We start from the raw sequence: 22,818 nt of genomic DNA on the forward strand, positions 1-22,818 counted from the left end.
GGTAGCTGATGTATGTATTCTGGCTGGATATCTGGCTGGATATCTTGATTAATATTACCCGCGGTTGCGTTTTCTTGTTAGCATTCTTGTTTTCGATTTATATTGTGTGTAATAAGGTTGATGTACTCACTTGAACCCCCCCCCCCCCTTATGTAATGAATAAATAAAAAAAAAACTCTCTCTATCCCGAATTGTGTGTCGAGCCTACCTTGCGAATTAATTTTTTTATCTCGTCTTTCAACATAACCTTCAGGCGCCACACAGTACATATAATTTTTCATGTACATATCTCTTTCATGATTGATTGTACTAGACATTATAAGTAAATGTATTTTGCGCATCGTTTGATTTCTTGTGTGTACTACGCAAGATTGACACAGACAAGTTACGTTACATTTTTCTCTACAGCACTAACTAAACCTTATTTTCACATCGCAGTTATTTTTACACCAGATTAATCCTGTCAGCACACAGTTTTGTGGGCAAAAAAAAAAACAGAAATTGCGCGTAGATATCGTCCAATAATTGCAACGAACGCGAAGAGCACGCGCAACGCAAGGGAAACTAACCGCCGTGCGCGAGTGGCTGGCTACGGTAAAGGAGGCGTGACGTGTAAACCAAAATACAACAGCGAAAAAGAAAAACTTCCACACACACGGGGTCGCAAACCTTATATACCAAGCATCGAAGCGCAAAAAAAAAAAAAAAAAAATTGTACGTATTTTAAACATACACACGGCATATTAAATGTGATTGAATTAGGCAACTTGGGGCATGTTCCCGGAGGCCATACATTTACGTCTTTGACCTTCGACGAGTTAACGGCTATTGGTTATAAAGATATGCAGATGGGACACCGATAAAAAAATCCTCATCAAGGCAAAGCACTTGGAAGCGCGCCGCGAGTAACACTTTATGAACGCAAGCGTAGCTGAGTCTCAGCTCGTGTGACACAATATGGCGGCGCCAGCGGGGTTGTCTCCACCCTGGACGGCGGCGCTGGGCATCGAGGCACCCTAGCGCGTCGTCTGTTCACCGATGACGCCATCGATAGGGCATGCGGCGAGCGCGTCCACCAATACCACATATGTAGGGTTGTTTGTTTTCGGGTTTTATATTTTTTTTTTACTTGGGGGGGAGGGGGGGCAGGTGCAGGTGCTATTTTTCAAGCTGTTAATCGGAAATAAATCTGTTTTTTATGGAACCATTCCGAAATTCGGGTTTTTCGGGTTCAATTTACAAATGTACTAATGCATAACATTCGGGGTTTCTTTTTTTTCTTTTTGACCAGACGGAATCACAAGCTCCTTAACGATAGAACGTTAAAACTAGGGATCTGTTTCAAGCTGGTAATTGGGGGGACATCAGTTTTCTAGCAAATACTCCGAATTTCGGCTTTTGTTTGAATATTAATTAGTAATGACAGTTCTTTTTTCTGGGGTTTTACGTGCCAGAACCAGTTCTTAATATGAGGCACGCTGTAGTGGAGGGCTCCGGATTAATTTTGACCACCTGAGGTTCTTTAACGTGCACTACAACGCAAGCACACGGGCGTTTTTGCATTTCGCCTCCATCGAAATGCAGCCAGCCGCCGCGGCCCGGACTTGATCCCACCATCTCGTGCTCAGCAGCACAACGCCTTAGCTGACTGAGCCACCTCGGCGATTAGTAATGACAGTAAAGAGCATTGATAATTTCTAAGAAATTAAACATTTTATTCACGAAAAGCTGGCCATCGATTTTTTACACATTGTTGTTAACATATATTATAATCTGCATGCACACCATGTCAAGTCTCCATCCGAGACCTGTCCGATCTATGAACGCATCTCAGCTTAGAGAGACTTCTCTCGACACCACAGCTTCCATTAGCAAGGCACAACTCCGTGCAGCATAAAAGGAAAAAAAAAAGGCTGGTATGTGGCTTTGGAATTCGGGGAGAAATTAGGTTTAACCCGATTGTCCTGAAACATGCTCGGGGTGTAAAAATCGGGTAAAATCGGGTTTTACTCGAAAACGGACAAGCCTACATATATATGGAAACAAAGCGCAGCATGAGCGCAGGTCTGTCTACGACAGCTGCTGTGAATCGCGCTCACGTGTCACCCACGCGCTGCCTCTTGCGATCTCCCAATTAGCAAGGCAGTCGCGCCACACTTCGCTCCGTTTGCAACGTGCCGCACGAGACAGATAGTCCACACCAGCCAATATATATGAAAATACGTATAGAGCTGCACTTAAATTTCGCATTACCAAGTACCATAATCATCGGTGAATTTTTCCAAGCCTGAAAGAAGCCTGCAAAAGCCAGCAAAAAGTTCCGCACAGTCAAATTCGTAGCCAAGTTCCTGGCTACCTGTCCCAGTTACGTGCCCATGTTCTGACAGATTTCCAGGCCACTACAACTTCCCTCGTTGGTAGGACATACATTGTGGCTGTTTCAGCTCGAGTTTTCTTTACATGCTATGTGTATTTGTCTAGACCAGAAACGAGACTGACATGTTAACTGTTGAATGTGACTAACTTACATAAGTGTTGCTAGCCAACGCCCAGCACGATGAAGTCATTCTAAGAGTGCCGTTCAATTCTTGTCTAGCACTAACAGCTTCAGTAATTCCTCTTTCCCACAAACTAACTATAATTGACATTCCTCACCCACAAATGTTTATGAATGCCTGACACTGTCTTCTTTCATGTATGCTCTCGATGGCTTAAACAGAGTTATTGACTCTCTCCTGTATATGTACTCTCCATTATCAAATTCCATTTGAGACTTTATCCTGTCCATTTACTGCCCACTGTACAGAAATTTGTTCTGCACAGATAATTACCCCATTTCTCCTCATTAACTACATTTTCTTTATATCATATGCGTTGTTTAGTTGTTGCTTTCATTTTTGTACTGTAAGCCACCCCTGCCTAAGGCCTGAAATTCAGGCAAGCAGTAGCGAAATCAATTGAATAAATAAAATGATTTCGCAGCAGCTCTCTGGTGTCTCTGAAAAATGACTTCACTAAGGCAGGTACATTTAATGGCCAAGATCTCAAGCAAGCCACACATTAAAGCAATCGAAGTCAGAACACAGCAGGAACTAGTACTAAAGTGTTACAGTATTAGTTATTACTGAAGTTACCTCTGCGGTCTTGATCCCAACACTTATTCATCTGTTTTTCTTTTGTGTATGTGTAAGCAGGAAGTACCTTAGCAGTCACAAAGCATCTTTTACGGGAGGCACTGATAGTTAGCAAGGTTTCTGTATGCATAATGATTATGCATTAACATGCAACCGATACCATTCTGATGCAAATGAAACCATGCTGACCAGGAGAATGCGTGCCAATAAATTATGCGCATTTGAATGTGAGCTGTTCTGGCAGTGCTGTTGGAGCGCCCTACTTTCTCGACGATCCAGAACACACCCCCGAATGGTAAAAGGTGGGACAAATGTCGCGATGACACAAGGATAGCAACGCAGGAAATTCTTAATTCAGCATTTGACCGTCGGCATATCTTCGAGTTTACGTAAATTTGTGCCAGGATATTTTTCTTTCTACGCACATTTAGCTTAGCAAAACAAGTGCACTGATTTTCACAAATAAGGTGATACGCAATTTAAACATACGAAGTGGAAAGCGCAGAGCTAATCTTGCTGTATGTACCTTTGCGTGAGACACCAAGTGAAATGTCTCAGCAATAAGACCAAGAAATACATGTACAGACTTTCTCTCAGAGTGAAGACAAAACCCCTAGATATCATCTATATATTTATTTTTTTAGCTTCTTCAATCGTTGTTAGGTGCACTTTACATCGCAACATCACTTTAGCATATAAATCTGCTAAAGTACCATTTTGCGTCAAAAACTCAAGCACACACACAGTTGTACAAAAACATATGAGAAGTTAAGTTTCTTTCAGCAGCACCCTTTCTTCGTCAGCAAGATGCATCGCTTGACAAAACTGGAATTTCTATTTCTTCCCTGAAACGAGAATAAAACACACATATATATTACATACTACCCAGAAATATGTCAAGCAAACAAAAAGCGAAAGTGCACAGCAACCATCCACACAGTGATGTCCACTGATAATTCTTTTTTAACTTCAAGCCCATTGCTGGGCTTGAAGAAGCCCAAGCTGACATCTAACAAAAAGACATATTTTACAGTATGCCATACTCTAACACGTGGGTCAATATTTCCTTTGCTTGCTCCGTAAAAATATGAACAATTACACATTTATGAAACAAGCACTCAAGAGCGAGTCTGACAAGCCAGGTGGGCTGGCATTATTAGACATCTGTTGAGCCTTTTGTTTTTGCATTAGTTGCAGAAGCACAAAAACTCAAAAGTATTAGTATTTGCTCATGATGAAACAGATGGCAAAACAGCATAGTAAGTACTTGGCCTCATGCTTAACTAGCTGTCTGCGTGTACATAGACACGGATACAAATAAAGGCGAGGCTAAGCGTGACAAGTAGCAGACAAAAATAAACAGAAACAAAGAATGATGACAACAAGCACTTGTTCTTTTTCATTAGCCATGTTCACGTGCACTGTTTGACTAGTTGCATTGCTTGTTTTTTTTTTTTTTTTCCGTGAACAAGTGAGCAATAAATGGGCAAAAGGTTCCTCGGACAGGCAATGAGGGTCAGTCAACTCTAGCGTTGTCCAGCAGGCATCGGCTTTTTGCATCATGTTCTTGCTCTTCAAGAAGCTTGCAATAAAAATTAGCTACAAACTCCAAAGAAGTAAGGGAGTCTCATTCCTATAAGGACACTTGAAGGCAGCAACATACCATTTTGCTTGTCTTTTCTCGCTTGACTACATCACCTCATATATTGTTACAAGCCGGCTCACAAACTAACAAATAAGACGACGTCTTCACAATATTCCCTATCCCTCCAACAAACATGGTGACACCAAACAGTGGTAGTCGATTAGCGTCACCATGTTCGAAACTAGTTATCGGTCCACTAACCAGTAGTAGTAGAGTGGAACTCAGTTACAATGAGTCGCAATATGCGCTGCAATTACTTCTGATATAGCCGAACAAGCATAAAACTAATTTTAGCAAATTTTTGTTACAGCTTTGCTATGCACGGGATAATTCCCTTGGAGTAAGGAACAACAATCAAACATCGTCAACGACCGATTACTCAGGTGCCAATACGTCAGACATGCTCAATATAATTGCCACTTAACATGCACAAAAAAAAAGACATTCATTGCCAGAAATTTAGCTACTCGCACTAAAGGCGGCGATTTTCGCTCGCACTTTTGACTTAGCTGCATCAATGAGCACAGTATTCTCAATAAGAGACACGGCTTGGACTAACTCGAGTCCATTAGAGTTAATGTCAAAGCAATATCGGCGAAGCACATTTACAGCCAAAAGTGCTTCGTCAAGCCGTTAAGCGACTTTCGCTGGTGACGTTCTCAACCTCTTCCGTCTCCTCAGTTGCACCAGCTTCCATCATGTCAGCAATTGTGTCCCGCTCACAGCCATTTCATCATCTATATTCAATAAGTCTTCTAATGAAATCCATTCCAGCACAGCATCAGGAAAGCTACCAAGCTCCTCCCACAGTATGCCGATGCTGTCGTCTTGCTCTGGGCTTGCTGCTTTGGTGGCTTTGTTCCGAGTTCGATATTGGTGGCTTTTTGGTGGTTCGAGTAACAATATATCAGATGTGCAGTTGGTTATAAAGAATATACAGTAGAACCCCGTTCATACGTTTTGGAAAAAATGCTAGAAAAAGCGCACTAACCGGGAAAACGTACGATCCGAAGTAACTACAAAAATTTCACACACTCAAATGTAATTGACATCTACGTAATGCGAAGTGTTGCACGAATCGTTGCAGCATGAGGCACGATACGCCAACGCACACCGAGCTGGTGGGGCTTCGGCAGCCCAAGGTGCACTTTGTTGTTTTCCGATTGCATAGTGTTTTAAGACGGTGAAGGGAAACTGAAACGAAATCGTGCTGGTGGTCGACGCCGCATGCCGCCGAAGCAAAACGCGACGCTCACATCGCGCCGCCTGCAGCAGTGAATGGCAGCGCGTTTGGGTTATCAGCCATTAAAAGCGTGCATTACACTACCAACAGCACTACGTGCTGAGAGACAGGTGAAGATGCTTATCGCAATAGGGTTGGCAGCGATAGCCGTGAATATGACATGCGACAACACGGCAGGTTTGCTGGTGCCGGAATAATAAACTGAGTGCGCGCCGGTGTTCTCACGTGAAACGGGCGGGCGAGTACTGCAGGGAAGCTGATGCGGCAGGTGGCTACTATTCTTGGTCACGCGCGCCTCGTGTATCTTCTCGTTTACATGGAATCTAGCGGCCGGAAAAGGTATCATATGATCGCTGTTTGGCGATGCACTGAAAGTTGGTGCCGGTAGATCGTGCTTTCCAGGAACGTATGAACTGGTAAAAAACAAGCGTAACTATAATGGGTAATTTTTTGTGTTCTCAGTTGTGAACACTGACGCTGAGAAATTGCACGTAACGGGATCATATCAACGAGGTTCTACCGTATTCTTTATGTATTTTCATAGCCAATTTATCCTTCGATATATAACAATTTGCTCTATCCGGGTTTGTTATGACCAGGTTTGACTGTAGTTGGTTAGTGTCACAAATTCCAAAGCTGGTTATTGTCACAATAACCGGTACTAGCTCGTGCCATCAAGTGAGAAGCTGGTTAGTGTCACAAGTCTTTGATAAGCATGACAACTGCTGCTCATATTCGTCTTACTGGAACAACTGTCCTAGAAGGAATTGAGGAAACCTAGTGCGCGCCGTGCGAAGGCAAGGAGGTCTCCAGCAATTGTAATTGCATCTCTGCCACCTGCAGTAACTGGGAGCACTGGAAACAATTTAGCCAAGCTTTTGCTTTCCAGTATACGAAGGCCACTACGAGTGGCCCTTGTACCAAACGTACAAGTACAAGTGGCCCTTGTACCGGTACCTTGTACCGTGCACCAGAAGCGAGAGGAGTCTCATACGGACCCATGATAAACCACTTGGGTGTTTTGGGCTGGCCATCTTTTGCTGCAAACTTCTTCTGCGACCCCGGCGGCGATTTCGGGGGAGACTTTGTAGACGACTTTGTTGGCGACTTTGGTGGTGACTTTGGTGGAGACTTTGGTGGAGACCGGGGACTGGAAGAACGGTTGTCTGGCGACCGCGGCCGTGGCACTGTGGCAGTAGTCTGGCTACGCACGTCAATTTTGAGATCTGACCTGTGAGGACAGTTGCGAGATATGGTCACCACTAATTGCACGCTCGTCGTTAAGCTTAGATTAAAACCTGAAGAGCCGAGCGCCGGTCAAAGCTACAAGGATGCCTCAGAAATAGGAAATATGTAGTATTCAGCTGTTTATCTGTTTATAATGTACAACTCACAGCTGTAGTTTACTCCAGCAGCTACCAATTGCACATCAAGTGAATTTATCTAACTAGGTCTGCGGTAAAGAAAAACTGATTTTATAAACCAAGAAGTGCAAATTTTGCACACAGAAGCACAAAAGGAAATGTACCTCAGCAGCAAGGTAAGGTTGCTATAGGAGTGCCTTCCCTTTTCGTGACGGTAAGCTTCTCTTTTCCACACAAACTAGAGTACGCAGACAGAAGACTCGACAATCTCAAGCACAACACTAGCATTTCTAAAAAACTAGCTTTCCATGCCCATGTTGGGTCCTAAGATGTGTGCTACATGTGTGACCATTTCCACATTCCACTTGTTTGTTTGAAGATTTCTTGATTTCATGTTTTTACTAACCGGATGCACATCATACATTGTCTATGTATAAATATCACCAACTCACTCAAACCTGTAACCTATTTCCTTTTTTTCTCATTTATTGGAACTCAAGGGACAACCCCTTTTCTACAGCACAGGGAGGTATGCATATGTTGCTTTGTACTTTGGCTGTGGGCATTGAGACAGCTGCAACTCGGGACCACTGCAGCACCTGACCATCCTGAGTGACTGACCAACTTAGACTCGGAGCGCCAAGATATACAAGACGAGCTGAACCTCCGCTTCCGTTTGCATGGATCACTCCACCACTGGGGTCAACCACGCTACTGCTGCTGTTGCATTTGTAGCTTGCCGTAGCGGCACGAAATAAGCAGCTTCAGTTGTAGAGGCTCGTGGCTGTCCCCTATGGCCAAAACCTGTGGTGGTCCGAAGCGCAATACGAGCTGCAGGTTGGAGGTCACAGCTACGTCACGGGCACTGGCTAGTGACTGCCGTTCTGCTTGTGTGATGCAATCCAAAGAACAACTAATTACATGGATTGTGTGAACTCCTACAAGCCATGGGTGTGCATCGGTCCTCCACGATACCAGAAGCAGAAACCCCGTGAAACCTAGTGCCACCATTTCGCGGCACATGGGCTCAGACTCCACGCATACTTACCTGGCAACCTGTGAACATAAAGATTTCTAAGAACTTCCATGTACATGAACCAAAAGTGAGGATGGAGGCATTTTCCTTTTTTTTTCTTTAAGTTTGCCTTGAGCCCACAAAATCTGTGCTCTTTTGGGGGATACATATGCACTTTATTCACAGTGATTTAACTTTAGACACAACACACAAGCAGCAGCAGTAGCAAACTAGAAACAGCAGACAGATTGAAAAACAGCACACTGTTTTTTAAACCACAATAACCTTTTTTTTTTCAGTTACTGCTGTTGCTGATTTTGCCAACTTCAGGAGTTTGTCTAAATAAACTTGCTAGAAATGAGCAACCTTCTGGTATATAGTAGCACTCTGCACTGCCACAAAAGGCCCAATTTCTTTCTTGTATGCATTTCTTGCAATCTTGTGTCCCCCTGACTTCGGACACTATTAAACATTTTTAGGGAACTGGACCTATTTTTTGTAAAACTTGTTGCGACATTCATAATATTATAAAACGACCACAAGTTCGTCAAATTCGGGAGCTTTGGCAGCTGTGTCTGCGCTTCCCGGGCACTCAAATTTCAAAGCACATGCACCTTAGGCGTGTAGCTGCAGCTGTGGCTCCACCCGGAGTCGAGACCATGCCCAGGATGTCGTCCCTAAGAAGCGGAACCCCTGGGGTCATCGCACCGCCAAAGTGGACCACTGACGCAGGAACCAAATTGGCCTGGAAAGGCATGTAGGAGAATTTAAATAAACTGTGGCGTATAATGTTACAGAAATTGCACAGCGGGTTATAAGGGATGCTGTAGTGGAGAGCTCCGTATGAATTTCGTTCGTTGACGTGCACAAAAAGCGAGGTATACAAGCATTCTTGCATTGCACCTCCATCGGAACATGACCACCGCAGACGGGAATCGAACCCACAACCTCCCGCTGAGCAGCGCAACACCATAGCCACGAAGCCACCGTAACGGGTGCACATAGAAGAATATGATAAAGCTAACGCAGGAGATTAAAGCAAAAAATTAAGATTATACCCTGGGGTGATTACATGCCAAAACCATGATCACACCTTAGTGATCACACTGTAGTGGGGTTCTCTGGATGAATTTTGACCACCTGGTGTTCTCTAACGTGCACCCAATGTACGGTGGCACGAGCATTTCTTGCATTGCACCCGCGTCAGAATGTGAAAGCAGCAGCAGGAATTGAACCTGCAACCTCGAGCACAGCAATGCAACACCACAGCAACTGGGACACCACAGTCGGTACCAGGTAATCCAGGTAAATTATAGTTCTGAAGTAGCAAAGTGGCCACTTTTTAACGAGATGAGAAGCTTGATGTGCGAGACAAAAGAGAGAGAGAGAGAAAATGATTTAATGAAAGGCAGGGAGGTTAACCAGGACTGAGCCCGGTTGGCTACCCTACACTGGGGGAAGGAAAAAGGGGAGAGAGAGATTAAGAGAAGAATAGAAAGTTCACTCTTGATATCGCCGACGTAGCAACAGATCTCTGTTCTATCACTGATTATCAATCAGTCCGGGTCATAGACGGTCACTCAGTCCTGTCGTTTTTAAAAATCGCAGCAGCGCTTTTGTGGCCTTTTGCAGCTGTGATATTCGAGGCCATGATCCCAAGATCTTGCTCAAAGTGAACGGTCTTCTATCTAGCCTATTGAGAACGTTGCAGAGGTTATGTCTTTCGCTTTGAAAAGATGGACAGTAGCATAGTAGGTGTTCTATAGTCTCATCGACACCACAGGCATTACACTCGGCGCTATCAGCCATTCCAATCAAACACGTGTAAGCATTGGTGAATGCAACACCCAAGCGTAAGCGGCACAGCATTGTCTCCTCATTTCGCGGAAATCCAGGCAACAGCCGCAGCTGCATAGATGGGTCGAGAGAATGCAACCAATGTTGGGCGAATTCAGTTGTATGCCACTTCTCCAATGTCATAGTTTGCGCTAGCTTGCTTAGATGTTGGGCTGCGTCAGTCCTCGACAAAGGTACAGAAACAATATTTGCTCCTTCGTGTGCTTTCCTAGCAGCTTCGTCGGCGATGTCGTTGCCAGTGATACCGCAATGACTCGGCAGCCACTGAAACACGACGTCGTGTCCTTTTGCGATCGTATGGTGGTGCATTTCTCGTATCTCCGAGACGAGTTGTTCGCAGGACCCGCGACGGAGAGCTGACAAAAGACATTGTAGGGCCGCCTTTGAATCGCATAATATTACCCACCGATTAGCCGGTTGGTTGTTAATATAATCAATGGCACCTCGGAGGGCAACAAGCTCCGAAGCGGTCGATGATGTCACGTGAGAAGTCTTGTATGTGATGCTCATTGATCGTGATGGTATAACCACTGCGCCGGTGGAGCTGGTCTGAGTGGAAGAGCCATCCGTATATATGTGGATTCGGTCAGAGTAGAAAGAGTGCAAGCAATCGAGAGCTGCTTGCTTCAAGGCCAAAGTGGGACACATATATATTCTATGTATTCAAGAAGCTTGCAATAAAAATTAGCTACAAACTCCAAAGAAGTAAGGGAGTCTCATTCCTATAAGGACACTTGAAGGCAGCAACATACCATTTTGCTTGTCTTTTCTCGCTTGACTACATCACCTCATATATTGTTACAAGCCGGCTTCACAAACTAACAAATAAGACGACGTCTTCACAATATTCCCTATCCCTCCAACAAACATGGTGACACCAAACAGTGGTAGTCGATTAGGGTCGCCATGTTCGAAACTAGTTATCGGTCCACTAACCAGTAGTAGTAGAGTGGAACTCAGTTACAATGAGTCGCAATATGCGCTGCAATTACTTCTGATATAGCCGAACAAGCATAAAACTAATTTTAGCAAATTTTTGTTACAGCTTTGCTATGCACGGGATAATTCCCTTGGAGTAAGGAACAACAATCAAACATCGTCAACGACAGATTACTCAGGTGCCAATACGTCAGACATGCTCAATATAATTGCCACTTAACATGCACAAAAAAAAAGACATTCATTGCAAGAAATTTAGCTACTCGCACTAAAGGCGGTGATTTTCGCTCGCACTTTTGACTTAGCTGCATCAATGAGCACAGTATTCTCAATAAGAGACACGGCTTGGACTAACTCGAGTCCATTAGAGTTATTGTCAAAGCAATATCGGCGAAGCACATTTACAGCCAAAAGTCCTTCGTTAAGCCGTTAAGCGACTTTCGCTGGCGACGTTCTCAACCTCTTCAGTCTCCTCAGTTGCACCAGCTTCCCTCATGTCAGCAATTGTGTCCCGCTCACAGCCATTTCATCGTCTATACTCAATAAGTCTTCGAATGAAATCCTTTCCAGCACAGCATCAGGAAAGCTGCCAAGCTCCTCCCACAGTTTGCCGATGCTGTCGTCTTGCTCTGGGCTTGCTGCTTTGGTGGCTTTGTTCCGAGTTCGATATTGGTGGCTTTTTGTTGGTTCGAGTAACAATATATCAGATGTGCAGTTGGTTATAAAGAATATACAGTAGAACCCCATTCATACGTTTTGGAAAAAATGCTAGAAAAAACGCACTAACCGGGAAAACGTACGATCCGAAGTAACTACAAAAATTTCACACACTCAAATGTAATTGACATCTACGTAATGCGAAGTGTTGCACGAATCATTGCGGCATGAGGCACGATACGCCAACGCACACCGAGCTGGTGGGGCTTCGGCAGCCCAAGGTGCACTTTGTTGTTTTCCGATTGCATAGTGTTTTAAGACGGTGAAGGGAAACTGAAACGAAATCGTGCTGGTGGTCGACGCCGCATGCCGCCGAAGCAAAACGCGACGCACACATCGTGCCGCCTGCATCAGTGAATGGCAGCGCGTTTGGGTTATCAGCCATTAAAAGCGTGCATTACACTACCAACAGCACTACGTGCTGAGAGACAGGTGAAGATGCTTATCGCAATAGGGTTGGCAGCGATAGCCGTGAATATGACATGCGACATATGACACTGGGACATATATATATGAAGTGCGAGACAATAAATGAGAATAAACTACAGAAGCCGAAGTCGCATCACACACATCACAATACCGGCATCCAGATGGCACGCTTTCTGGTGAAAGCGAAACTTAGGTCAATGACAAGCAACACTGCAATCACTCTTTTCTTTTTCTCTCAATTTAAGGAAAATTTACTTTGACATAAGACTCTGGATCAGGCGTCAAGACAATGCCCTAAACACTACAGCCATTCCCGATGTTTTTACAAGGAACCCTTCAGAACACGAACTGTGAATTAATATCACAATATCAGCCCATATGCTCTTGTTCTTTACTTCATCACCTTTTTTTGTATAAATGTTTGTTTTTTGATCATGCTGGTTATTTTAGCTAGCAGTGGCAAATGCTCATATGACCCAGCTGCACCAGTCTTACAAAAAATACAAAACAATAAAGCATGAGCAATTGTCTTTAAAACTTTGTTGCTTTGTAAACAAATGTGTGAGGAAGCCAGTAATGGTTTGCAAAATTTTTACCTCTGCCAGAGTTTCCCTGGGGTCCAGAACCTGTTTTGGGGGAGACGTGTCTGCACAGACAAAGAGTACCAATGTCAAACATGTTTCACAACAGCAAGCTTTCTCATGATATGCCTGACATCAAACAGCTGCACATTTATGTCTGGGGAAGTCTCGCCGTGTTGTCAGGCAAGGCAGAACCAATGCAAGTATCAAAATTTGTACCCTACCAGCCTTGCACATACTGTATTTACTCAATTTTAATGTGCCCTCAATCGCAATGCGTGCCCAGTTTTCGTAGTGAGAAAAGTGTGACGCACTTAATTGACAGCCGCACCCAAATGTTCATACTTAAAAAAACTATAAATGCAATGCCCTTGATATTTCAAACACCAGCTTTCCACGACAAAAAAAAAAGACTATTGTGGTAAGGTGGAAAGCTGAGCGATTTGGAATTGATGTATTCTTTGAATCAGCGCTGAAAACAACAGCAACACAAAATGGAAGGGCGCAAAACAAGCACTGTCTAAAGATTGAAGTTTATTAAGAAAAACTCAAAAATGGAAGACATCTGCATATTCATGAAATTAAATCACATCTAATAGTTCACCAAGCATTTGCGTCTCGCAATTTAACAAAAAGACCTAGAAGAACTTGCTGTTCGGCTAGTTGGTTACTCATTATGGTAAAAAAATTTTGATTGCAAAAAAAAAAGCTTTTGTGAAACGCAATTTCTTGGCAGAAGAACAAGAAGGCCGGCTCGTGAGGCATTAGAAGCCTTCTTCATAGAAAAGAATAAGACCCAACGTATCAGTAAACCGTCCTTATCTCCGTTTCCTACTGAAATTTTATTTTTTGATTCAAGGCTCTAACAATGTACATGTGTCTGCGTGATTTGGATATCTGTGGATTTGATGTTGAGTGCACATGCGTGGCACTGTTTAAATTTGGGTGTGCTTTCGATCAATAAAACAGTTGGTGGTGAGTGCCTGTCTGGAGGGTCTTTTTGGTGTAATTGCATGTGTGGGTGGTGTGTGTATATAGCTATGTTTTTTTTTTTTTTTTCACTCTGATTTGTTTCACCATAAAGAGATAGATGGTTCCAATATGCAATCATCATGCATCTTTTCTATGTGAAAGGTTTCTGCAAATTCACGAGCTTCTTTGTCTTTGTATTTGGCTTTGTATTAGAGGTTTGTTTGCAATTGGAAGAAAAGTCACAGTTTCGCCCAAAAAACGAAGCATAGATTGCGATAGCAACTTATTAGACAGGCTATACAAATTAAGGTTACTCTGTTCATCAGCAACACAAAATGATGTAAACATTAGCTTACTAACTAAATTAACAAGCCCGTCACGCATGCACAGGCAAACACAAACACATATCACTCGATGACCGCGGACACTCGCTGTCAGAACACTGGTGTGATGAAGAGCAGTAGCAGCGGCGAGCGAATTCCCTTTCGTGCTGCCTCTCGTTTCAACGCGAACTAGGCGCGCGAGAACACAGTGCACACGAAGCCATCAGCTATATCGGGTCGGCTAACCTTTGAACCCACCACAGATTGCCTCAAAGATAAGACAAACGCAGCCGCACCCAGCCACTGCAGATGAGTAGAAGAGGAGAGTCACCATCCTTCTCGGCCCATCCTCAAGATTTCACTCGCACCTACAGCATACGGCAGGCAATGGTATCAGACTTGGACTTTATACGAACATCACGGCGATGACTGACGCCGACAGTGGAAATTTGCCTGGAGTGCCCATCAAAAAAATTTATTTCGTCCGAGCCCATGTGGACCATATGCCGAACACATGAGCCATGTGATCGCATACTCAGTACAAAGTACTTAGGTATTATCGTGGCCGGCGTGCACGTGAGATAGACAAGGCTTACTGCATCGATGGAAGAGGTGGCACGTGCATGAGTGTGCTGTTGATATCGATCCTCACCGCAAGGAAATCGCATTTCTTGCACCCTGGTGATGGCACTCACTTAGTGATCTTGATTTTCAACATCATGGCTTTCCTTCTTGCCATGTAGCTTACCCACTTCCTTCCCCCTTCACGCTGTATAAATTTTCTGCGCGTAATAAAACACTGGTTTCATGGTCAGCGCTTCGTCCATCTCGTTATTATGTGCTGCATTTTGCGTTGTTACTCATTTTTTATGTAATTAGCATAAGTGCAAATTTCTGTTTGAATTTTGCCACTTAAGAGCTTGTAAAATTATTAGCAACGTATCGTCAAAAAGTAGGACTTAAATTTAAAGCTTGCTAACGTGTTACTTAGACAGAATTAAATTTGCTGCACTTTGGAAAAACCTCCGGCACACACAGACCAGCAGTAACATGCAAAATTCCCAGCATCCAAAGGGTTTGAAAGCATGTGCAGCAATGGCGCTTAGCAAAGAAATTTCATGTGGAAAGGAAATGCTTACAAAGGTGGAAGTCCATGTTGCCATCCCTGAGAAAGCCCCGCACAAATTGTAGCACGTCGGACACTGCAATCGAGAGACAATGCTTTCAGAAAGAAAAAGAAGTTCCTTGGGGAAAACAACGAAACATGGGCACACGGAACCCGCAATAATTTCGCAGCAGGCTTATCCATGAACAGTTCAATTGAAAAGGCCCCATCAATTACCTTACGCATCGCACTTTCATGCGACTGTAGTGTTGGGGGCAGGTTTCACATTTGCTATTATAGTTATTACCGTATTCAATTCTAAGTCAATAATCTTTTTAAAAAAAAAGCGGGATACAAAAGTCATGGGTTGGCTTTGATTCGAGCATTTGGCCCGTGTGATCGTCTGGTCCCAACATGCACTTGTCGCTGGGGCAAGTGGCAAGCTGGATTGCGATTGCATGGGAGGGGGCATCCCCGCTGCCATCATTGTGCGTGCGCTTAGGAAGTGATTTATTTACAATGTGCTGGACGATACAGAAGACAATGCATTGTGGGAGGGGGAGAGAGAGAGAAAGCAAAAAGAGGAAATGCAGGGAGGTAAACCAGACGAGTGTCTGGTTCGCTACCCTACATTAGGGGTAAGGGAAATGGGGAATAGAAAAAGGAAAGGGAGGAGTTGAGCGACAAGGAATTAAGTGATCTCGACGTGGATGATATGATGAGTGACTGTTTGCAAGCAGTAACATATTCGGCAGTAGTGTCATGTGTTCGAAATGAACATTGTTTGAGACCTGAAAAGACCTGAGTTGGTGCTTTTTCTTTTTTTTTTTTTTTCGAGGGGGGCTTACATTGGAGGAATATATCTTTTTCTTTCCAGCTTTTTATTTTCGGGTTTCGGCTTAGAATCGGGGTCGGTGTAGATCCAAGTAAATACGGTACTTTTAGCAGGAGTACATGCACAGTACGATCCACTCCAGAAAAGTTAACACCTAAGTGGTATTGAACACATTAACCAGGCAATATTTATTTAGAAACATTACAAACTAAGTGTCTGACATAACGCAGCATTAGGCACACATTAACGCATTAAAAAAATCTCACCAATTAGGTGTTCCAACCATAACAAGAACGCTCGGAAGAGACAAACAAAAGCTTTGCCTTAAACATAAATGCACAGAGAACGCTGAAAAAGTGAGCGTGCCCACCTCGTTCCTCAGCCAGGAATGTTCCCTGAAGCACAAACCGGTCGGGGAAGTAGATCCTGATGAGGACTACGGGGTAGTTCTTTGCCAGGCGCTCGTACCGCTGTTCACGCAGGTGCTGGGTCTCCAGAGGACGGTTTTCCAATGCTTCCCTGTCGCACAATGCAGAGAACAGCTCTTCAAGGGACAAACTGCCACTTGTCTTTCTTTTAGATGCGAAGCAGCTTATGGCGGGGGCTTTGTCTGTCCTGCGTCCCGCGGCGTCCCACACCCCCACAGCGCATGCGCGTCCCCTCCCCCTCTCCTCTCCTACACTCTTCCCATTTCTCTCCTCTAGGAATCCTCTACGGAGTGGCGCCCGCATGCCACACCCCCACAGCGCATGCGCGTCTCCTCCCCCTCTTTTTCCTCTCCTAAGCTCCCCCCCCTTTCTCTCCTCCAGGAATCTGGAACGGCGCGCACGACAGGTGGTGCAACAGCTGCATACTCCGCTGGGGGTGCCACGGTAGTTGCGCGGTATGAAAATGATGGAGCGCGTGCGCCTCATTCTCCTGTGCAGCGCCGTGATGAGCGCTCGGGCCGCTGCCGCGAAACCATCTCCCCGCTGCTTCGCATCCACACATGGTTCCCTTTAGCGGGAGATAGAGTAACTTTTTTCCTCCTAAATCTGGTGAGAAAGCTATTTTACAAACTGATAAACCAATTGTTGACTCGCCAGCCATGAGCACACAGCTAGCGCGAGGAAGCTTAACCTCAAAAGTTCCTGTCTAAATACCTGGGAAGAGAAAAATCATCTTGCTGATCATCGACTACACCGTATTTGAAAAAGTTTGTAGCACATAAAAAGTATATATATATCTTCTGACTGTGGGAAACAGATTTTTTTTATTTAGGCCATCAATCTTTTAAACAAAAATTGTTTGAAAATTGTAAAATTGAAAAACTCTCGATATATTAATTGTTCAACTCTAACCTGGTAATAAATAAGGGTATCAGAATTCTGTAAACTGCACCAATTACAACTTATAAAGCAGACAAAAAATGAATGTTTTGTACATCGCTGTGATATAGTCCGAACCCATTTATAACAAACTCGATAGTACCACGAAAAGTAGCTGTTGTATTGGTAGTTTATTATATGTGGACTCGCCCTTCAACACGTGCAAAAAATAAAGGCAGATGTTAATGGCATCCGCAGTTACGATTAAACGCCACTTTGGTCCAAACAATAGGATTTTCTGTATTTTCATTTTTGTTCCCAGCACTTTTCCACATCTAACTGCAAGTTTCCATTAAAGACATCATCTAAAGAACGAAATGTGGTAGCACGGCTTCTTCAAAACAGCACCTGGCTGGTTTCTTTCCTGACTGCCCCATAAGAAGAGCACCAGTTCAAATCATCTTTAGGTGGTCCGAATATTATGCAAACACGCAAGACTTGTACAAAACATTCGTAATGCATTGTATAGCACAAAGGATTTTTGTTTTCCTGCGGTCAAATTACAAAGCACCACCAAACACACCCACATTCCTATGACGCCAACGTTGAAACGGATTTCTTTAGCTTAGATTCTAGGCTAAATGCTAGACAACACATGGCTGTGTGGTTGTCACTGAACACGAACATCACGTAAAATTTAGCGACTTCATTCGAAGTTAGTGTTTTGGCGCAAGATGGCGCAATTAGCGCAGCACTTCCATCCCTGTGAACACAATGCAAGTGCAGTAATGATGATGCCTATGACAAACGAAAAAGTTTTAAAAATGTGATAGTACATCATTGCCATGCTGTACAGTAATTGGGGTACCTTTGCCTCTTGTAGTCTGCAAAAAGGTACTTGGCGTCTTCTATAGTGACTTCGTAGAAACTGTCCCCAAGGTCCTCTGCAAATTATAAGAGAAAAGGGTCATTTCAACAATCCTTCAAAGCACATAAACAGGCTAAATGCCCTATATATTGTTGTGAGTGGACTATAGATCTGTGAACTGTGCACCTGGCTTAAACATGAACTGCCCAGATAAGCAAGAAACTTTAATATAAAGGGTCAAATCAAGCTATTCTAGCTGTAGACCCAAGAGAGTCTATTTTATAACAGATGCCTTTTTTTTTTTCACATGAGCTATGAAAGAGTTAAATAAGAGCTTCAGGTTCCAAAGTAAAGACACAGTACAAGGCTAGAATTAGGAGAGTGTCCACAGAAACTTGAAGCACACTGCATCACTGAATACTTTCACTGCACCAACATCTCAGTCAAACGCACACAAGACCTTGTAGTCTTCAAACAGTTCTGCCAATCTTCCCCAAGACGGTCTATAACTCAGGTAAGAAAATGGAGAAAACTTTACGCTGAACTATGATTGGGCCTGGGAATCAAGCCAAGGTTTATCTAGCGTAGACGATCATGACCGCATCCCCGACACACCACATTAGTTCAAAGTGTTCAAGCCTGTTGCAAGTAACTCTAAAGCTGCTTTAATGCAGAAGCATTGAGAAAGGTAGTTATGATGATAACAATGGCCAGAGGATTCAAGGTCCAGGGAAAGAAGGTAGCAGCTGTGGTTCAGTTCATATCATGTCCGGTTCTCACATTATTTGCACTAAGGGAATCAAAGTCCCTGGTTAAATCTTAAGTTTCGGCACCAAAAGTATTAAAGAATTGACAAAAGACTAGGATGTCCCAGAGTGAACCAAAACGGGAACAATCTTTTTCTTTTTATTTAAAATGTGCGCATTCTATACCTCATATTTTTCAACAAGTGAAAAAAACACATGGACAAGACAAGACAGACAACACCACAGGCATTCAGTGCTATTGTCTCTCTCGTCCACTATCGTCTGTCAGCACTAATCGACTGTGCTGTCGTCTGTCTTATCCGTGCGTTTTTCGCACTCTCTCAAACTGCCTGTGGCAATTTCAGCCCCTGGGGGCAATAAAAGGAATGCATCCATTTTTTTTTAACGTTTTTCCGGCCCCTAGGGGATCCGAAAAATCGGATGTTGACAATGTATTTGCACTTACCCATTACAAGTGGAGGGCAATGTTCCAGGTTGAAAAGTACTGCCTTTCGTTCCCCAATCTGCAAGGACGTTACGAGGAGAACACTTTGCTGTCCGTTCTTTTCCAACGCCAAGCACAATTTACAATGTCCCATTTGCATTTCAGTGTCACCATATCCAGATCACCAGGCTAATTAAGTCCACCACAGAATGAAGGCCTTAACCACTGTTGTTCAACAACCTTTGCCCTGTGGCAACCCAATCCACCTGCTAATATGTGCAAATACTGCATCACTCCAAGCCATTCCATATCACCCTTACAGTCCCCGATACACATGACCTTAAATATACACAATACACTCTTAAAGGGGTCCCGAACTACCCCTTGGGCTTGGTGAAAAAACACAGCCCGCAGATAGCATATGCTGCTGTGAACGGCTAACCAAATTTTGGCACGTGGAGCTCACAAGCGGAGCACGAAGTGACCTTTTTCTCAAACGCTCTCTTTTCAACAGAAGCCTGCTCCTCACTCTTTTCTGGATGCTTTATTTCGAAATATAGCCGATTCATATATGCTGCTGCTATTGGCCAATAGCTGAAATCAATCAAGAAGGGTGTTTGGATCAGTGCGCACCTACCTACCGTCACTGTGTATATTTATGGAAGCAGTTTAATAAACGGGCCGAAGTAAGCTAAAATCTGCTAATTTCGGTAATAATTACGTACTTCCGAAAGAAGCCGACTTTCGTCTGTACACACTTGGCCGCGGGCACCCGCGTAGAACTTTGGCTACACTGCTTATCGGTGTCGTAGCTGTCGGGTCTCACTAATTTCGACTAGTTTTGAACACTCTACTAGCCTCGATCCACGAGAAACTTAAGGTCAGACCACACGCATACTTGCCAGCGCACGCTCACTCCTGGCCACTCTTGGCTAGACGCCTCGGCAGACTTTGCTTCGTACTGAGCTATTGACAGCGCTTCAAAATGCGCAAGTTGGATGTGGCTACTATCTGTCGGTCAAGCTGCTGCAGGAAAAAGCCGGTTCGTACCATGCAGCACAGCCAGACTGGAGCATATGAGTGCGAGTGGGCACTCAAGCACTCTCGTGCACAAAGCAAACACTGCGCATATGCACTACAGTTACAAGTAGCTGCGGTCTGCTACATAGCGTAGATACCGTGGCCGCCGCAGGGTGCCGCGACAAGTCCGCTGGCTGAGTGCACTGTGGCTTGCTGAGGACAACTACGTTTGGTGCATTTCAGGCGCTAAAATCGGAAGTAGTGGCGTCTACTTGAACATCCAAAATGAAATTTGAACTGCGCCACACGGTGACGTTTAGCAGGCGGAGCGTTGTGGCCACGTCCCGCTCCGCTGTAGCCTTCGCAGTGCAAGTCATTGAAGAAGGAGCAGAAGCAACTCTTACGAGATGTTTGATTGCCAATAACTCCGCTTTTTCTGAACGCATTGAAGTACTTTTTGCAGCAAAGTATTTCTGAAACAGTCTATTTTAACTTGGAATATGTTTCTTGACTTCAATAAAAAGTGGTTCAGGGCCCCATTAAAGGGACACTCAACATCAACGCTAAATCAGTTTGGACTTTCACCCACATCGAAACTGGACGAGGAGAATTGACAACAGAAACCGTCCACTTGCATGCTGAGACAAGGAAGCACCAACCAACTCACGTATTTGATGTCTTCTTCACGCACGGTTTGGGCTGCTGTCTTTGCTGTGGCCGGAGGAGGGCTAAATCGAACCTTGGGGTCGGCAGCGTTGTCGACACGAACTGGAGACTGGCCAGAAGCAGGAGATTCCATGACAACATCCTGCAGTGAAGTCACAGTTGGTTAATTAACCCTTGACCAGAGCTCGTCAGGAGCGATGGTCACTTTCTGGCTTATGAGAAGCCGCCCTCCTCAGCAATGTAGATAAAGGTAGACATTCTATCCTCATCACCATACATATTTCTGTATTTGAAGAGCTCGTAGTAGTGACGGTAGAGAAAACAGTCACAAAACTGTGTATGACGAAACTGGTTGTTTATTGGGCGAACCTGTGCCCACAAAAGCAAGCTACACTCAAAGCACAACGATAGCGGCGAACACAGTCGGCGATCGTCGAAAATCTGATCAGCGGCGAAACGCGTCGGCTTTTATACCTGAGTCATCGAAGGTTCCAGATTAATCCCTGATGCCCGCGTGTCTTCCAGAAAGTTCTAGACAATTCGCGTCGCTCATACAATCAGATTACATGGGCGTCAGTGACCACAGACGACGGATAGAAGCATTGATAACGTCCGAGAAGCTTCCAATGCAGGCGCGTCCTGCGCCGAGCGATAACGTTTAACATTTGTCAGCCAATGTTGAAAGCGGCTACCGGTGAAAGATAAACATGTGTACGTGTCAATACCCTCCCCTTAAAAAGCATCGTCCCGATGCTACAAACAAACACGAAAGCGAAAACAAAACCATGCGTAATAAACAAAATAACAAAAAACAATAACAAAGTAACAAAGTACCTAAGTTTGTCAGCGGGCGTAGAAAGGCTTAAGACGCACCACGTGGATGACTTCAGGTCGTGCCCGGCGCCGCTGTGATTGCGAAATGCCGTCTGGCACGACCTCATAGTCCAGTGCGCCAATACGTCGGGTGATCTTATATGGTCCGAAATAGCGACGTAACAGCTTCTCGCTAAGTCCTCGTCGGCGTATCGGAGTCCAGACCCAAACACGGTCACCGGGCTGGTACTCGACGTAGCGTCGTCGAAGGTTGTAGTGTCGGCTGTCGGTCCTCTGCTGGTTCTTGATGCGCAGGCGGGCGAGCTGTCGACCTTCTTCGGCACGCTGCAAATAGGTGGCAACGTCGAGATTTTCTTCGTCGGTGACGTCCGGTAGCATGGCGTCAAGCGTCGTTGCCGGGTTCCTTCCGTAGACCAGGTTGAACAGCGCCATGTGCGTCGTTTCTTGCACGGCCGTGTTGTATGCGAAGGTCACGTACGGAAGGATGGCATCCCACGTCTTGTGTTCGACGTCGACGTACATTGCCAGCATGTCGGCGATGGTCTTATTTAGGCGCTCGGTGAGGCCATTCGTCTGCGGGTGGTAGGCGGTGGTCCGGCGATGGCTTGTGTGGCTGTATCGCAGGATGGCTTGAGTTAGTTCTGCCGTAAAGGCAGTACCTCTGTCGGTGATGAGGACTTCTGGGGCACCGTGACGCAGGAGGATGTTCTCAACGAAGAATCGGGCTACCTCGGCAGCACTGCCTTTGGGCAAGGCTTTTGTTTCGGCGTAGC

General features: G+C 44.6%; 1 protein-coding gene across 3 annotated transcripts; it reads right to left on the bottom strand.

The window, feature by feature from the left end:
- Positions 1-3,752: 3,752 nt before the first annotated feature.
- On the bottom strand, positions 3,753-21,383 carry LOC119453065 (tether containing UBX domain for GLUT4-like). 3 transcript variants are annotated; one of them, XM_049667530.1, is made up of 9 exons: positions 21,213-21,383; positions 19,550-19,604; positions 18,335-18,413; positions 16,530-16,678; positions 15,359-15,421; positions 12,940-12,989; positions 9,016-9,146; positions 7,021-7,253; positions 3,753-3,979 (listed from the first exon to the last, which is right to left on the bottom strand). In XM_049667530.1, exons 1-9 carry the CDS (start codon positions 21,342-21,344, stop codon positions 3,969-3,971), a joined length of 903 nt encoding a protein of 300 aa, XP_049523487.1. In that variant the 5' UTR covers positions 21,345-21,383; the 3' UTR covers positions 3,753-3,968. The 3 variants fall into 3 exon arrangements, with proteins under 3 accessions (XP_049523487.1, XP_037570987.1, XP_037570988.1); XM_037715059.2 differs by having other exon boundaries at positions 18,335-18,410; positions 19,547-19,604; positions 21,213-21,382; XM_037715060.2 differs by lacking the exon at positions 7,021-7,253 and having other exon boundaries at positions 18,335-18,410; positions 19,547-19,604; positions 21,213-21,381.
- Between the last annotated feature and the right edge of the window lie 1,435 nt (positions 21,384-22,818).

This window comes from Dermacentor silvarum, chromosome 5, assembly GCF_013339745.2.
Source record: "Dermacentor silvarum isolate Dsil-2018 chromosome 5, BIME_Dsil_1.4, whole genome shotgun sequence".
NCBI lineage: Eukaryota > Metazoa > Arthropoda > Arachnida > Ixodida > Ixodidae > Dermacentor > Dermacentor silvarum.

Bases quoted from the DNA above. Each gene is read 5' to 3' on its own strand.
- LOC119453065 (XM_049667530.1), bottom strand. From the start codon at position 21,344: ATGGAATCTCCTGCTTCTGGCCAGTCTCCAGTTCGTGTCGACAACGCT. The intron at 19,605-21,212 runs GTGAGTTGGTTG...ACGTCCTTGCAG, and splicing joins GTGAAGAAGACATCAAATAC to ATTGGGGAACGAAAGGCAGT. The intron at 18,414-19,549 runs TGGGTAAGTGCA...TCTTATAATTTG, and splicing joins ACATTGCCCTCCACTTGTAA to CAGAGGACCTTGGGGACAGT.